The 18,799-nt window shown below is 41.4% G+C and overlaps 2 protein-coding genes across 3 annotated transcripts in view; both read right to left on the bottom strand.

Moving 5' to 3' along the window:
* Positions 1–18,799, bottom strand: part of TMEM200C (transmembrane protein 200C) — a 225,489-nt gene that overhangs the window by 69,945 nt on the left and 136,745 nt on the right. The gene's annotated exons all lie outside the window — the stretch shown is intronic.
* On the bottom strand, positions 16,513–18,168 carry LOC138642713 (uncharacterized). Its single transcript, XM_069731083.1, has 2 exons — positions 17,814–18,168; positions 16,513–17,654 (listed from the first exon to the last, which is right to left on the bottom strand). Exons 1-2 carry the CDS (start codon positions 18,110–18,112, stop codon positions 16,952–16,954), a joined length of 1,002 nt encoding a protein of 333 aa, XP_069587184.1. The 5' UTR covers positions 18,113–18,168; the 3' UTR covers positions 16,513–16,951.

Raw genomic sequence — 18,799 nt, 5'->3', positions numbered from 1 at the left:
TAGGAAATTCCAGGCTAAAAAATCATTTTTGAGGAAAGAAAATTTATTTTTTATTTTCATGGCTCTGCGTTATAAACTTCTGTGAAGCACCTGGGGGTTTAAAGTGCTCAGTATGCATCTAGATAAGTTCCTTGGGGGGTCTAGTTTCCAAAATGGGGTCACTTGTGGGGGAGCTCCAATGCATAGGCACACAGGGGCTCTCCAAACGCGACATGGTGTCCGCTAACAGTTGGAGCTAATTTTCCATTCAAAAAGTCAAAAGGCGCGCCTTCCCTTCCGAGCCCTGCCGTGTGCCCAAACAGTGGTTTACCCCCACATATGAGGTATCGGCGTACTCAGGAGAAATTGCCCAACAAATTTTAGGATCCATTTTATTCTGTTGCCCATGTGAAAATGAAAAAATTGAGGCTAAAAGAATTTTTTTGTGAAAAAAAAGTACTTTTTCATTTTTACAGATCAATTTGTGAAGCACCTGGGGGTTTAAAGTGCTCACTATGCATCTAGATAAGTTCCTTGGGGCGTCTAGTTTCTAAAATGGGGTCACTTGTGGGGAAGCTCCATTTTTTAGGCACACGGGGGCTCTCCAAATGTGACATGGTGTCCGCTAAAGAGTGCAGCCAATTTTTCATTCAAAAAGTCAGATGGCGCTCCTTCCCTTCCAAGCCCTGCCATGTGCCCAAACAGTGGTTTACCCCCACATATGAGATATCGGCGTACTCAGGATAAATATGACAACAACTTTCATGGTTCAGTTTCTCCTTTTACCATTGGGAAAATAAAAAAATTGTTGCTGAAAAATCATTTTTGTGACTAAAAAGTTTAATGTTCATTTTTTCCTTCCATGTTGCTTCTGCTGTTGTGAAGCACCTGAAGGGTTAATAAACTTCTTGAATGTGGTTTTGTGCACCTTGAGGGGTGCAGTTTTTAGAATGGTGTCACTTTTGGGTATTTTCAGCCATATAGACCCCTCAATCTGACTTCAAATGTGAGGTGGTCCCTAAAAAAATGGTTTTGTAAATTTCGTTGTAAAAATGAGAAATCGCTGGTCAAATTTTAACCCTTATAACTTCCTAGCAAAAAAAAAATTTGTTTCCAAAATTGTGCTGATGTAAAGTATACATGTGGGAAATGTTATTTATTAACTATTTTGTGTCACATAACTCTCTGGTTTAACAGAATAAAATTTCAAAATGTGAAAATTGCGAAATTTTTGAAATTTTCGCCAAATTTCCGTTTTTATCACAAATAAACACAGAATTTATTGACCTAAATTTACCACTAACATGAAGCCCAATATGTCACGAAAAAACAATCTCAGAACCGCTAGGATCCATTGAAGCGTTCCTGAGTTATTACCTCATAAAGGGACACTGGTCAGAATTGCAAAAAACGGCAAGGTCTTTAAGGTCAAAATAGGCTGGGTCATGAAGGGGTTAAATAATCACAATACATGTAAGTGCCCAACATCACAAGTCTCATGAGCTTATGTCTATAATTATATTTTCTGTTTCCATGTTGTCTCTTTACTAATGTGTTTCTCTAGGCGGCGCATAATAATCAAACCTCATTTTCCTGCCAGATACCGTAAATTATATTACATTGTATTAAAGAGGAGCAGCGCTGCATAGTACGTCTGTAGATGTAAGAAATGTGGCATACAGTACACTGGCTAGAGACAGATCCCTGTCTGTGCGTCATGCAGTGATGAAAAATCTGCAAGGTAACCATAAATAAAATCATTAACTCCAGTAATAACATCTTTTTCCTATAGAAAATGTGTATTTAACTCTAAAGCTCTTCCTATTAATACAAGTTAATTAGAAAACTTCACTGTCCCCTGCCTCAGCTCTTGTTGATGAGTTATTCCCACTGATTCTTACAGATCGCGTGGGTCCCCTAGTCTATTGATAGAAAGCCAAGTGCAGCGTTCAGCTATTTTCAGCAGTCTCATAGAAAATGAATGGAGTGCGGGTCAAACCTGGGCACCGCCGCTCCATTCAAGATGGGCCAGTTTCTGGGATCCAGAGCCACATTCTTGGTAATGCCATGGTATAGAGAGAACTTACTGATTACCAGAGGTTTGCAGCTGGCATCTTAGCTATTCTGAGAATGGTCTTTTGGAACCTCGGAATTGGCCTATTCTGAATGGAGCACAGGTGTTCATGCTCACGATTAACTCCAATCATTGTCTATGGGATTGCTGGAAATAGCTGAGTGCTGGAATTGGCTTTCTATTAGTTGACTAAGGGGTAACTTACTGATTGCTGGGGGACTGACCATTGGGACCAAATGCAATAAATAATTATTCCCGATGCTGCAGATAGGAGATAACTTACTATCTTGGGAATAATCCTTTAAAGTTTACATTCTGTCAAAACTGAAAACTTTTGTAAATGTTTTGTAAAAGTTGTAAATGTTTGCGGTCCTTCTCTAGTCAGAGTAGCTATTTGTGGACCTGTTTTCTAAAAAATGAATAAGCAGCTTCCTGGCAGCCAAACTAGTTCTTCTGAAGTTCATCTTCTGTCAGAGTAACAGGAAATTGGCAGCATGTTTCTACATAGCAAAGGTGTAACTCAAAACAACAAAATTCACAACAGTGAATAAATGTTCACCATCAAATGTAAACCAATGTCAAAGTGAACATAAAGCAATGATCACAATAAGGTATAAAAATATATAATTTTATTACAAAAAATAATAACAAACAAAAGAAACAAAATACAAAGAAGAAAACAACCAACAATACTACAGCATATAAAGGATATACCGAATTAAATCATATGCACTTTATTGAGATGGATTGTCCATTTCTTTTTTCATCCATCTTCTGCACCTTGGAGGGTTATATATTATTTTTCTAGTATATTTTTTATGGATCTGGTCTCCTTATTCGGTATATCCTTTATATGCTGTAGTATTGTTGGTTGTTTTCTTCTTTGTATTTTGTTTCTTTTGTTATTATTTTTTGTAATAAAATTATATATTTTTATACCTTATTGTGATCATTGCTTTATGTTCACTTTGACATTGGTTTATAGCAAAGGTGTAGTAAGACCATTTAGTCACTTGTTTCCTCGATAAAATGACACTTTTATTGTAATCATATGACATTCTGGTCATGAGAAATCTAGAGTAGAAGCCATATGCAAATCAGGCTGGAAGTGCACTGGGAGGGCATCAGAGCACTTGGAATGCTTTTCTCAACAGCAATGACATTCAACAAAGGATTTTCAGACCGATTTGCACATGGCTTCTAAGCTATATTCCTCATAACAGCCACATTGAAGAAGTATAGCATTTATTGAGGACAAATGTCTATGCTGACATGTTCCCCTTTAATATTTCCTCCTTCAATCCCTCTTGCTAAATACATCTAATTCTCGAGCTGGAGAAAAATGGAATGTAAAGATGAATCCACAAAATGTTGTAATGTTTTATATGCCTCATTCAGACATATGTTTTGTTTGCATGTCAGAAAATGTTGTTACAAGTTTCTCCTACCGATAAAACAGCACAAAATGGACAGCACTGGAATAACACATAGATGGCATCCATGTGCTCTGTTGTTTTTTCGTGGACTTGTTGATTGGAATGGCTGAGTTTGACACATGATACATTCTCTGTTTTTTTTACACTCATTACACAAATAAACATGGATGTGTGAAAAGCTCCATAGATTTTAATGGATACGTGTTCAATCGATGAAAAATAAGGATAGCATATGTGAAAAAAGGTCATGTACATAAGATGCGGACTTATATGTAATAAAAATTGGTCTTTTTTTATTTCAGTCACTTTATTTCAGTCATTTAGTTTTCTTCTTTTTTCCCATCATTACAAAATATTCAAAAACGACAAATTCTCAATGATCATTAGAGATCATTAGCGCATATTTAAACTGGACAATGATTGAGGCCCTTTTCTCGATATGATTATTTTTCATGATAATTGGGTATGAAAAGGCCAAATGTACATGTACTGTATATCTGTGCCTGCCCTTCCTGCGCACTTGTGGTTCTGTTGGGAGCTTGAGAGTTGACTGTTAATGACCCCACACAGGCCCTGCCCCGGAGAACGACCATATCATTAGCGCAAAACTGAAAATAAAGATTAAACAACCACAAGATGGATTTCATCAACCAAGGTATCATTTTAATCAGTATAATGGTGCTGACCTGATACTGTCTATACGTTACTGTGCACAATCTTGCTGACAGGTTCCCTTTAACCAAAATAATTACTTAGATAATTATCTCATGTCTTTGCTATCCTAGACAAAACATTGCATGCAGAAGGAGGGCTACATTACTATATATATTGTCCACATAGATTGCAAAAAAGAGAAGAAGAACTGAGAGGAAGATACTGTAAAATAATATAGACATTATTTTGTTGTATTTGTCTTAGCATGATAAATACAAAACACAGTAAAACATATTGCACAATAGCTCCTGAACATACAGTATTTATTGTGGGTTATATTTGCAGCAGAACAGTAAAAACTACCTGTTCAAATCACACACAAGTAGTTTTTTTTTTGGTTGACCCAATTCTAGAAAATCAATTCAGCTTACCGACTTGTTTACAAAGTACAAACAAAGGTAATTCACCACAGAGACAATCCATTTGGGTATGAATCACACCGAATGATGTTGTTGAGAAATCACCAACAAATGGGTGCTTTTGAAAAATATGGAATTTAAAAAATACCTGCCCGAAAAATTAAGCTGTCATTGGCAGCATCTGGGAGGGGGGAAGGTCTATGTGCTCAGAAAAGACTCTGAAGAAATGCTCAGCTGAACAACAAGTACAGATTTCACATATTGATCTCAAAAAGCAACAAATGTAAATATCTCTGCAGCACAAAGTGGCAGAATCAGGGAGGCCCAGGGATTTTAACTAGGCATTTGATTCATTTTTTAAGCAAGTGAAAAGTCCTCCCAATTTCCATACTGAAGCAGTCACTAACAAGGACACAGGGTGGCAGCCACATGCCAGCTGCAGCCTTCCCTATGTGAATAAGGCTCATTGTGGTCTAACTACCTCTTACAACACCATATGTGCATTACTTTTGAAAGTTGCAAAGGCTAAGGGTACCGTCACACTATACGATTTACCTACGATCACGACCAGCGATACGACCTGGCCGTGATCGTAGGTAAATCGTAGTGTGGTCGCTGGGGAGCTGTCACACAGACAGCTCTCCAGCGACCAACGATGCCGAGGTCCCCGGGTAACCAGGGTAAACATTGGGTTACTAAGCGCAGGACCGCGCTTAGTAACCCGATGTTTACCCTGGTTACCAGCGTAAAAAAAACCAAACAGCACATACTTACATTCCGGTGTCCGTCAGGTCCCTTGCCGTCTGCTGGAACAAAGAAGAACTGCACTTGGATGGCACAAGAGTAACGCATTACACAGCCTATGGACTTCACAACTACTGACAACTAGGTGTCACGTGAGCTATGGGTATAAAGGTGCTCTGCATATAAAGCAATAAGATGTATATAGTCCAAGAAAGCAGAAAAATATGCGGCACTCACCCAGAAGAAGCTATATTCACGTGCTCTTTATTGGAACAAAAATTGTGTGCATACATCCATTTAGGACATCAGGTGGGACGGAGGGTGCGGTGATGGAGGCTGGACGACGGCCGTTTCGCAACTAAATGTGCTTCAACGGGTCCACATCCCGATGTGGACCCGTTGAAGCACATTTAGTTGCGAAACGGCCGTCGTCCAGCCTCCATCACCGCACCCTCCGTCCCACCTGATGTCCTAAATTTGTTCCAATAAAGAGCACGTGAATATAGCTTCTTCTGGGTGAGTGCCGCATATTTTTCTGCTTTCTTGGACCCTTGCCGTCTGCTTCCCGCACTGTGACTGCCGGCCGTAAAGTGAAAGCACAGCACAGCGGTGATGTCACCGCTCTGCTCTGCTTTCACTTTACGGCCGGCAGTCAGTGAGTGCGGGAAGCAGACGGCAAGGGACAGACACCGGAATGTAAGTATGTACTGTTTTTTTTTTTTTACATTTACGCTGGTAACCAGGGTAAACATCGGGTTACTAAGCGCGGCCCTGCGCTTAGTAACCCGATGCTTACCCTGGTTACAAGCGAACGCATCGCTGGATCGCATCGCTAGATCGGTGTCACACACACCGATCTAGCGATGACAGCGGGAGATCCAGCGACGAAACAAAGTTCCAAACGATCTGCTACGACGTACGATTCTCAGCAGGATCCCTGATCGCTGCTGCGTGTCAGACACAGCGATATCGTAACGATATCGCTGGAACGTCACGAATCGTACCGTCGTAGCAATCGAAATGGCAGTGTGTGACGGTACCCTAAGTCTACCTCAATACATCTGTGTTCCTAGCAATTGATAACAAAGGATAGTCCACTATGGGTGTGAACAGCTTCATTTAACTCTATTCTGCTGGCCAATCAAGACCACTTTTGACCACTTTTTTGTAAGAAAAAAAACGGTCCTAATTCTGGACCGAAAAGACGGACGAGTGATATACGAGTGTTATGTGAGTACAATGCGATTTTTAAATGCAACATCTGTATGACATCCGTATGCAATCCATGTGCAGTGTGATTTTAACATGAGCTTTCACATACAACAGTTCTCTGTCATTTACACATTGTTTTAAAACAAAATCTTCAAAACACACACATATATCTATCTGTCTATATCTATATCTATATCTATATATATATCTATATCTATATATATATATATATATATATATATATATATAGATATATATTATAGATAGATTAAAAGCCGGCAAATGATCTGCCGCGTACAATATAATCACCGAGTGAGGTTAGAACGGAATAGTTAGAATAGATATATACACATAGAATACACACACACACATATATATATATATATATATATATATATATATATATATATACATGTCAGTGACATATATATATATATATATATATATATATATATATATATCCAAGAACAAAGAAAACTGCGGCACTCACCCCATTGTTGCTGTGTGAACGTGTTCTTTATTGAAACATGCCTTTACGGAAGATCATACATCCAGCTAGGCAGCAGGTTTTACAGGAGGGTGCGGTGATGGAGCGTGGACGACGGCCGTTTCGCACTGAGTGTGCTTCAACGGGTCCAGGTGGCACCTGCCTAGCTGGATGTATGATCTTCCGTAAAGCCATGTTTCAATAAAGAACACGTTCACACAGCAACAACGGGGTGAGTGCCGCAGTTTTCTTTGTTCTTGGATATGTTTTCAGCTTCACGCTTTTACTGCCAGGGCACCTGATGCCAACAAGCTGTTTGTGACGATTGCATGCAGTGAGTTCTAGTCCAAAGGAGTACACACTGCTCTAGTGCCGTCCCGCTCTCACCTTTCTTTGCATTTGGAACTATATATATATATATACATATATATATATATATATATGTGTGTATATATATATATATATATATATATATATATATATGTATATATATATATATATATACGGTACAGACCAAAAGTTTGGACTGACCTTCTCATTTACAGATTTTTCCGTATTTCCATGACTATGAAAATTGTACATTCACACTGAAGGCATCAAAACTATGAATTAACACATGTGGAATTATATACTTAACAAAAAAGTGTGAAACAACTGAAAATAGGTCTTATATTCTAGGTTCTTCAAAGTAGCCACCTTTTGCTTTGATGACTGTTTTGCACACTCTTGGCATTCTCTTGATGAGCTTCAAGAGGTAGTCACCAGGAATAAAACTTTGAAAGCAACAGTTCTGTCTTCACGTTTTGGAGTGTGCCGGGGTTAGATCTTTTCTATGTGCTCAGAAAAGACTCTGAATAAATGATCAGCTGAAATATAAGTAGAGATTTGACACATTGCTCTCAAAAAGCAACAAATGTAAATATCTCTGCAGCAACAAAGTGGCAAAATCAGGGAAGAACAAGGATTTTAACAAGGCATTTGATTCTCTAACTGGGTCGCTGTGACCAGTGGGGTACCGCAGGGGTCGGTGTTGGGACCTATTCTCTTCAACATACTTATTAACGATCTGGAAGAAGGTTTATACAGTAAAATATTGATATTTGCAGATTATACAAAACTATGTAAAGCAGTCAATACAAAAGAGTAGGAGCAGCCAGTGCCAGGCAGCGGCTGCCAAGGCAAACAAGATCATGGGGTGCATTAAAAGAGGTCTGGATACACATGACGAGAGCATTATACTGCCTCTGTGCAAATCCCTGGTTAAACTGCACATGGAGTGCTGTGTACAGTTTTGGGCACCAGTGTTCAGGAAGGATACAATAGAACTAGAGCAAGTAAAAAGAAGGGCAACAAAGTTAATAAAGAGAATGGGAGAACTACAATACCCAGAGAGAGTAGCAAAATTAGGATTATTTAGTCTAGATGCAAACTGTACAACAACTTTTGGGGTCCAATTTCTCCTGTTACCCTTGGGAAAATAAAAAATTGGGGGTGAAAAGATCAATTTTGTGAAAAAATATGATTTTTATTTTTACTGCTCTACATTATAAACTTCTGTGAAGCACTTGGGGTTCAAAGTGCTCACCACACATCTACCTAACTTCCTACCTAAGGTGGTCTACTTGCCAAAATCTTGTCACTTGTGTGGGGTTTCCATTGTTTATATGCACATCAGGGGCTCTCCACACACAACATGGTGTCCGATCTCAATTCCAGCCAATTTTGCATTGAAAAGTCAAACGGCGCTTCTTCCCTTCTGAGTTCTGCCATGCGCCCAAACAGTGATTTACCCCCACATCTGGGATATCAGCATACTCAGGACAAATTGCACAACAAATTTTGAGGTCCAATTTCTCCTGTTACCCTAGGTAAAATAAAACAAAGTGGATCTGAAATAAATTTTTTGGAAAAAAAAAGTTAAATGATCATTTTTTTTAACCCCTTCCCGACCTCCGCTGTACTATTACTGCGGAGATCGGGTCCCCTACTTTGATGTGGGCTCCGGCGCTAAGCCCACCTCAAAGCCGGGACATGTCAGCTGTTTTGAACAGCTGACATGTGCCCGCAATAGCGGCGGGTGAAATCGCGATTCACCCACTGCTATTAACCAGTGAAATGCCACTGTCAAACGCTGACAGCAGCATTTAACCAGCGCTTCCGGCCACGCGGCCGGAAATGATCGCATCGCCGACCCCCATCACATGATCAGGGGTCAGCGATGCGTCAGGATGGTAACCATAGAGGTCCTTGAGACCTCTATGGTTACTGATGCCGGCCTGCTGTGAGCGCCACCCTGTGGTCGGCCCTCATAGCAAGCCTGCAATTCAGCTACATAGCAGCGATCTGATGATCGCTGCTATGTAGCAGAGCCGATCCAATTGTGGCAGCTTCTAGCCTCCCATGGTGGTCATTGAAATATGGCAAAAGTAAAAAAAAGTTTTAAAAAATAAGAAAAAAATAAAAAAATACAAAAGTTTAAATCACCCCCCTTTCACCCCATTCACAATAAAACAATTTAAAAAATCAAACCTACACATATTTGGTATCGGCGTATTCAGAATCGCCCGATTTATCAATAAAAAAAGGATTAACCTGATCGCTAAACGGCGTTGCAATAAAAAAATTTGAAACGCCAGAATTACGTTTTTTTGGTCACTGCGACATTGCATTAAAATGTAATAACGGGCGATCACAAGAACGTATCTGCACAAAAGTGGTATAATTAAAAACACCAGCTGGGCATGCAAAAAATAAGCCCTCACTTGACCCCAGATTACGAAAAATGGAGACGCTACAGGTAACGGAAAATTGCACAATTTTTTTTTAACAAAGTTTGGAATTTTTTTTACCACTTAGATAAAATGTAACCTAGACATGTTTGGTGTCTATGAACTCGTAATTACCTGGAGAATCAAAATGGCTGGTCAGTTTAAGGCTGGGTTCACATTGCGCTAGGTGTGTCCGTCTAACGGACTCGTTTTTAAGTAGTAAAAACGCAATGTAACGCACATACTAACGCGCCCATAGACTTGCATTGTCTAACGCATCGTGACGCATCCCTAAATTAGTATGCGTTTGTCACATAACGTTTTTTTTCTGACGGACCTTCAACGCGGCTTGCAGCGTTCTCGGGTCCGGTCAAGCTAACGCACTAATAACGGAAGCGTTCATTCTGCCATAGAAGGCTATGGCAAACGCAGTCAGACGCAAATCATGAAAAATTTCCAAATAGGACCACACGTTTTAATAGCGTTTGAGGGTGGTCACATGTGTCATGTGACAGGAAATGTGATTTCGGCCATTAAAGGAGGAATATCCCACCCACACATTTAGGTCTACTGCACGTGACAGAGTGTTGCAATAGCTCTCCTGAAATGTAAGTACATTTCTATATATATATATATATATATATATATATATATATATATATCTCAGTATACATCATGGGAGTCTGTAATGTCCGTCGGATGTGTGTGTACTAAACATGTATTGCTTTGTTGCACACAGATGTCAGATACAGATGTCAGCAGCAGCAGCGTGTCTGCGATTTTTTCGCCACAGTCGGTAGGCTTGCACTTTAAAAAACCACTATAATGTTGTGTGAAACTCCATTGTATTGAGCTAGGCATAACAATCCTGTTTATTGTTTTATTGTGAATAGGAGTCTTCTGAGCCCGAGGCTGCTAGACCTCCCCCCAAAAAACATGCTAAAAGCACAAAGGTACATAGCACACATGTTGAATTTTTCAGGCATAAATTTATTGATCCAATGAATGTTAACATTATTTAATATTAAAATAATTTTTTTTACATTTTACATACACAATAGGTTGTGGCACACGGAGGACACAAAAGAAAGAAGGTCCCTAGCCATCTGTCGTCGCCACAACTGCCAGTGGTAAATATAAAATTAGAAATATTCTATCCAATATTTCTCAACAATCTATCTATTCACTTTCTATCTACTATACCTATAAACTATCTATCAACTATCTATCGCTCCATCTATTTGTCTATCTATATCTATGTATCTATCTATCTATATCTATGTATCTATCTATTTATCTATCTATCAATATCTACGTATCTATCTATCTATGTATCTATATATCTATCTATATCTATCTATCTATCTATCTATTTTTATGTATCTATCAATCTATCTATATCTATCCATCTATATCTATGTATCTATTTATCTATCTATGTATCTATCTATATCTATCTATCTATATCTATGTATCTATCTATTTATATCTATGTATCTATCTATTGCTATATCTATGTATCTATTTATCTATCTATGTATCTATCTATATCTATCTATCTATATCTATGTATCTATCTATTTATATCTATGTATCTATCTATTGCTATATTATTATTATTATTATTTATTATTATAGCGCCATTTATTCCATGGCGCTTTACATATGAGGAGGGGTATACATAATAAAACAAGTACAATAATCTTGAAAAATACAAGTCACAACTGGTACAGGAGGAGAGAGGACCCTGCCCGCGAGGGCTCACAATCTACAAGGGATGGGTGAGGATACAGTAGGTGAGGGTAGAGCTGGCCGTGCAGCGGTTTGGTCAATCGGTGGTTACTGCAGGTTGTAGGCTTGTCGGAAGAGGTGGGTCTTCAGGTTCTTTTTGAAGGTTTCGATGGTAGGCGAGAGTCTGATATGTTGTGGTAGAGCATTCCAGAGTAGGGGGGATGCACGAGAGAAATCTTGTATGCGATTGTGGGAAGAGGAGATAATAGGGGAGTAGAGAAGGAGATCTTGTGAGGATCGGAGGTTGCGTGCAGGAAAGTACCGGGAGACGAGGTCACAGATGTATGGAGGAGACAGGTTGTGGATGGCTTTATATGTCATGGTTAGGCTTTTGTACTGGAGTCTCTGGGTGATGGGGAGCCAGTGCAGGGATTGACAGAGGGGAGAGGCCGGGGAATAGCGGGGGGACAGGTGGATTAGTCGGGCAGCAGAGTTTAGAATAGATTGGAGGGGTGCAAGAGTGTTAGAGGGGAGGCCACAGAGCAGGAGGTTACAGTAGTCAAGGCGGGAGATGATGAGGGCATGGACTAGGGTTTTTGCAGATTCTTGGTTTAGGAATGTGCGGATCCGTGAAATATTTTTGAGTTGGAGGCGGCAGGAAGTGGAAAGGGTTTGGATATGTGGTTTAAAGGAGAGATCAGTGTCAAGGATTACCCCAAGACAGCGGGCTTGTGGGACTGGGGAGAGTGGGCAGCCGTTTACTGTAATGGATAGGTTCGTTGGGGAGATCGCGTGAGATGGGGGAAAGATGATGAATTCTGTTTTGTCCATGTTAAGTTTTAGAAATCTAGTGGAGAAGAAGGATGAAATAGCAGACAGACATTGAGGGATTCTGGTTAGTAGGGAGGTGATATCTGGTCCAGAGATGTAGATCTGTGTGTCGTCAGCATAGAGATGATACTGAAAGCCGTGAGATTCTATGAGCTGTCCCAGGCCAAAGGTGTAAATGGAGAAGAGCAGGGGTCCTAGAACTGAACCTTGCGGGACTCCGACAGATAGGGGGCGAGGTGAGGAGGTGGTGTGTGAGTGGGAGACGCTGAATGTACGGTCAGTTAGGTATGATGAGATCCAGGATAGGGCCAATTCTGTGATGCCAAGGGATGAGAGGGTCTGCAGCAGCAGAGAATGGTCCACTGTGTCAAAGGCAGAGGACAGGTCCAGGAGGAGGAGGACAGAGTAGTGTCGCTTGCTCTTGGCGGTTAATAGGTCATTGGTGACCTTAGTTAGGGCAGTTTCAGTGGAGTGGTGTGACCGGAAGCCTGATTGAAAGCGGTCGAAGAAGGAGCAGGAAGATAGATGGGAGGACAGTTCAATATGGACATGTTGTTCCAGTAGTTTTGAGGCAAAGGGGAGAAGTGATATAGGGCGATAGCTAGATACAGAGGATGGGTCAAGAGAGGGCTTTTTGAGGATAGGTGTGATTGTGGCATGTTTAAAGCTTGAGGGGAAAATGCCAGTTGTTAGTGATAGGTTAAAGAGATGGGTTAGGGTTGGGATGAAGACTGTGGTGAGGTTTGGGATGAAGTGGGATGGGAGTGGGTCAAGTGCACAGGTGGTGAGATGCGATCTTGAGAGTAGAGTGGAGAGTCCGTCTTCTGTAATGGTGGAGAAGTTGGTTTTGGAGGTGGAGGGCTGGGTAGTTGGGAGGAAGGGTTCTGGGGGTTGTTTACTAAAATTGTCTCTGATGTTCTCAACTTTCTGCTTGAAAAATGAGGCGAAGTCTTCAGCTGAGATGAGTGGGGAGGGAGGAGGTGCTGGGGGACGGAGGAGAGAGTTGAAGGTGTTGAATAACTGTTTGGGGTTGTGAGACAGGGAGGATATGAGAGATGAGAAGTAGGTTTGTTTTGCTGTGGCGAGCATGGTTTTGAAAGCAGTGAGGGACTGTTTGAATGCGATGAAGTGCTCGATGGAGTGGGATCTTTTCCATCTGCGCTCAGCAGCTCTGGAAGCTCGCCTCAGTTCTTTTGTCATGCTGGTGTGCCAGGGTTGTCTGTTGATTTTGCGAGCTTTGGTATGTGTGAGAGGGGCAAGAGATTCCAAAGCTGCAGCTATTGTGGTGTTATATAGAGCGGCAGCATCATCCGCATTGTGTAGGGAGCTTATGTCTGTGAGAGGGAGGAGGGATTCAGAGAGTGAGTGAAGATCAAGGTGTTTAAGATTTCTGCGAGGGTGTGAGAGTTTGTGGGGTGGGGGTTGTAGACAAGGAGTGGAAAGGGAAGAGAATGTAAGTAGGTTGTGGTCAGAAAGAGGAAGAGGTGAGTTTGAGAGGTTAGATAGGGAGCAGAGGCGGGTGAGAATGAGGTCCAGTGTGTGACCATCTTTGTGGGTGGCTGTAGAAGACCATTGAGTGAGGCCAAAGGAGGAAGTGAGAGATAGAAGTTTAGTGGCAGCTGAGAGGGAAGTGTCAATGGGGATGTTGAAGTCGCCCATGATGATAGTGGGGATGTCAGCGGCGAGGAAGTGGAGTAGCCAGGTGGTGAAGTGGTCGAAGAAGGTGGTGGCTGGCCCTGGGGGACGGTAGATGACAGCCAGTTGGAGGTTGGAGGGGGAGTAGATGCGCACAGAGTGCACCTCAAAGGAAGGGAGGATAACAGAGGGTGGCAGTGGGATTGGGGTGAAGGAGCAGTTATCTGACAGGAGAAAACCAACTCCTCCGCCATGCTTGCTGCTGGGGCGGGGTGAGAAAGGTGGAAGCCACCGTAAGAGAGTGCCGCAGGGGAGGCTGTGTCAGAAGGGGTGAGCCAGGTTTCAGTGATGCCGAGGAAGGAGAGTTTGTTATTGATAAAGAGGTCATGGATAAATGGAAGTTTATTGCAGACAGAGCGTGCGTTCCATAGTGCTCCAGATAGGGAAATTGGGGGAGCGGGGGCAGGATGAATGGGTATGAGGTTACTGTGGTTGCGAGGACGTGTAGAGGATCGTGGCAGGGGATTAGAATTGAATGTGGGGATGTGATGAGGAGGGCCAGGATTTGGGGATATGTCGCCAGCAATGAGGAGCAGCAGACAGAGCGTTAGAAGGTGTGAGCTGGATAGGTCGTGATGTGGCCGTGTGTGCCTGGCGAGAAAGGATTGTATGTGGAGGAATAGTTCTGTGGAGGAGGTGAGATGACTGGGGAGGATGGAGGGAGAAATGACTAGTTCTTTACTGGGTGGAGGGACTACAGGAGATAGGAAGAAATAGAGTAGTATGGGGGTGAATGTGAAAAGAAACCGAAACATTATAGTGGTTTTCTATTCCTTTACCTTCCAGTCAATTCCAGTCCAATTCTAGTCTAATTCATAGCAATTAAAAAACTGCAATTTAAAAATGCAATTTCTAAGATGGTCAGACACGTCTGGTCAGACTCATGGCTATGAATTTATGGGCACCTAAGGGCTCACAGCTGAGAGGGAGGATGTGGGCGTGTGTGTCTAGAGCACATGTTCACAGTTAAGCCATATCTATGTATCTATCTATCTCTGTATATATGAATATGGCCATCCAGTGAAATTGACACTATCAACATAACTTTTTGTGTTTACATAGTCCAAGTCAGCGGCCAAAAAAAAAAGGATTGTCGTTGACGAAGAGCCATTGACTATCCACAACGAGACACTGATCAACCTTGTGGAAGCCAACCCCTCCATATGGGACCAGAGCGACAGCTCCCACCATGATATCGTGAAGAACCGGAAGTTGTGGGATCAAATAATCTGTCACTTTGATCCCCGATACATGGAGAAGTCGACAACCTCAAAGAAAAAAATTGGTAAATATTGGTGACGTAACATCGGAAAATGTAAAAAAAAAAAAAATTCTATCCTATCAACCTATCCACTTGTTGTCTATCTCTCAATTATCAACTATCTGTACACTATATATCTATCTATCTATACACTATTTCTAAACTATTTCTTATCTAACAACTATCTATCTACTATTTATATATCAACTATCCTAGCAAACTATGAAAATTTTTTCCTATATCTTAAAACTATCTATCAACTATTTTTATATATATATATATTTTTTTAAATTTAAAGCCGATGCTGTCCATACCCGTTGGAAGTCCATCCGCGATCGCTTTGTCCGTGACTACCGGAACAGTCAGAATGCACCAAGCGGATCCAGTGGTAAACGGGTGACCCCGTATGTGCATTACGACCAACTGCTCTTTCTTCAAAAAACATTGTCTCAGCGCTCGTAAGTACAAATAGGTCTGTGTGCGAGACAAAATTGTTTAAAGGAAACTAATTTACTTTTTTTTTTTTTTGGGTTACAGCACGATATGCAGTACCGCTGCTTCTAGACCGACAGAGGAACTGGAGCCTTCTCCAGTGGAACCAACGCAACCTGAAGATGTGTCTGGCATCAGCGAGCCACGATCTGCGGATAGAAGCACTGTTGCTGCAGGTGTGAGTGCCCGGTTGCAATCACAGCGTGGACGCAAGCGAGCATCACAAAAAGATGAAGCTGATGCAATTATCGTGGATGGACTCCAACGGGTAGAGGACATGTGTCGCAGTGAGCTCAAAGACCTGAGGCGAGAAATTACCGAGCTGCAAGCACGCGAGTCTGTATACTCTGCTAATGAGTGGAAGCTACTTTTTTTATCCTATGTGCCTGTAGCACAAAATATCCCGGCACATAGAAACCTTATGTTTAGACAAAGACTGAACGAGCTACTAGAGGAATTTGTGGGCCCCCAGGAACCCGCTCCATCGGGAACAAGAAGAATGGACATGCCGGCCTACAACCCTCAATATAGAGGCCGGGGTGAAACAAGTGTGGAACCTCATAGACAATGTAGCAGTCCTTCATATAGTTGGGCAGACAATACTCCCGTGCAGTACCAAAGTCTTTAGTACCGTTCACTGTCCCCAGCCAGGTGCAATTACCGCGTTGCAAGTTTTCTTTTTTTTTTTTTGTTATGTTTTTTGTTGTGAATTTCTATTTTCCTTTTTTTCATCCCTATGGGATATCATATGTTAAACCTGTGTACCAACAGTTTGTTGGAAAAATCCATAAACATTTAGTAAACTGTTTCAAATTTAAGATTCTTGTATGACTTAAACTTTTAACACAACATAACTTTTTACACGACATAAGGTAACTTTTTACACGACATCAGGTTAAACAACTTTTTACACGACATAAGGTAACTTTTTACACGACATCAGGTCAAACAACATAACTTTTTACACGACATCAGGAAGACTTTACAATATTTTCACACGTATCTGTCTTGCCATGGAACATGGCCTTCATGTGTGAAGTAATGTGCAAATTGATCACGAATCCTCATTATTTGTGCTGTTGACCGAACTGCATTCAATTCAATGCTACTGAGATTCGACTCACAATCATCGGGGTCTACCACCTGGGGTTCATGTCTCGCCACAAAATTATGCAGACAGATGCACGCCTTCACAACACGGTCCATTTTCTGGTTGCAGTTGCATGCAGGTTAGTAAAATCTGCCATTTTAATGTCAAAATCCCAAAGGCACACTCCACATAACATCTAGCCCGGCTCAAGCGATAATTAAAAATGCGCCTGCTGGAGTCTAGACTACGGCTTGAGTAGGGCTTGAGGAGATTTTGTCCTAGTTGGAAGGCCTCGTCACCAACTAAAACATAGGGCAAACTTGGGCCTTCGGTCCCCGGAAGAGGTCGTGATGAGGGTATGTTTAAACTTTGGCTGTACAAACATCGGCCCATGTTGGAGTCTCTGAATACTCTGGAATCGTTAGTCCGGCCATAAGCACCAATATCCACAGCAACAAAACGGTACCTGGCATCCGCAATCGCCATCAATACTATAGAAAAGTATTTCTTATAGTTATAGTAGAGGGAACCACTATGCGCAGGTTTCTGAATCCGAATGTGCTTTCCGTCCACGGCACCAATACAATTGGGGAAATTAGCCACATCCTCGAACTGTTGGGAAATCGCTAGCCACATTTCTGATGTTGGTGTTGGTAGCACAAGTGGTTGCAAGTTGTTCCAAATGGCATCACAAGTTTCCCGAACCAGTTGACAAATTGTTGACTTCCCAAGTCTAAACTGATAATGCAGTGACGCAAAAGTTTCTCCGGTAGCCAGATATCTGTCGACATTCAAAAACAAAAAGCAAAAAAAATTAGGATTTTAATGATCATCTAAAGGCTAGTTACAATAGAATATACAATTGCTAAATGAACATTAGGCCACACGATACCGAGATCTAGTCTTTGTCAATAGAATGATAAAAAAAATGTATAATTACCTCACAGTCACTACTAAACGTTGCTCCGCACTGATGCTTTCACGAAAAGTGCTGCGATGATGATGTATCTCATCCTTCACATGCGAAAGCAGAACATCAAAGGTCTCAATGGACATCCGTAGATAGCGTTGGAATTTGAAGGGATGATCCCGAAGCTGCACATACAGGGTGTGAAAGGCACCATATGTACTCCGCAAGAAATTCACTTCGTGGATCCAATATCTCCTTTGCGAACTACGCTTTCTCTGCCGAAGTCGCAACCGCATCAAGCGAAATCTGACGAGCTCAGACACAAACATCTTGCTAGCAGAAGTTCACTCAATGCTTTCAAAATGGAGAATGAGTCTGTGCCCACACCCGACAATGACAAAAGGGAAAAAAAAAAAAAAAAAGAACAACTTTATTGACAGTGACAAACGCAGACAAACGGATACTTCGTTAACGGACATCAAAATGAAAAAACGCGATCACATGCGTTAACGCTAGCGTTATCGTGACGACGAATTTCACATATTTTTGCTCCTTTTCTGTACATGCGTTTAACGCATCCGTTTAACGCCATGTACTTGACGCAATGTGAACCTAGCCTTAGCATTTAGTGAACCTAGCAAAAAAGCCAAAGAAAAACAAGTGTGGGATTGCACTTTTTTTGCAATTTCACCGCACTTAGAATTTTTTTCCCGTTTTCTAGTAAACAACATGCTAAAATGATGTAGTTGAAAAGTGCAACTTGTCCCACAAAAAACAAGCCCTCACATGGCCATATTGACGGAAAAATAAAAAAGTTATGGCCCTGGGAAGGAGGGGAGTAAAAAACGAGAACGCAAAAACGGAAAAGGGCAAGGTTGTGAAGGGGTTAAGCATTCCAAAAATTCCTCTGAAGCACCTGAATTATTAAAGGGAACCTGTCACCTGAATTTGGCGGGACCGATTTTCGTTCATATGGGCGGAGTTTTCGGGTGTTTGATTCACCCTTTCCTTACCCG

Source organism: Ranitomeya imitator, chromosome 6 (genome assembly GCF_032444005.1).
Source record: "Ranitomeya imitator isolate aRanImi1 chromosome 6, aRanImi1.pri, whole genome shotgun sequence".
NCBI lineage: Eukaryota > Metazoa > Chordata > Amphibia > Anura > Dendrobatidae > Ranitomeya > Ranitomeya imitator.
The sequence above is the reverse complement of the archived record's forward strand: the minus strand, read 5'-3'. Positions and strand labels throughout refer to the sequence as shown.

What these genes read in the sequence shown, in the direction of transcription:
- LOC138642713 (XM_069731083.1), bottom strand. Translation starts at nt 18,112, where the DNA reads ATGTTTGTGTCTGAGCTCGTCAGATTTCGCTTGATGCGGTTGCGACTT. An exon ending in CGTTTAGTAGTGACTGTGAG is followed by an intron (nt 17,655 to 17,813) that starts GTAATTATACAT and finishes GAATGTCGACAG; the next exon opens with ATATCTGGCTACCGGAGAAA.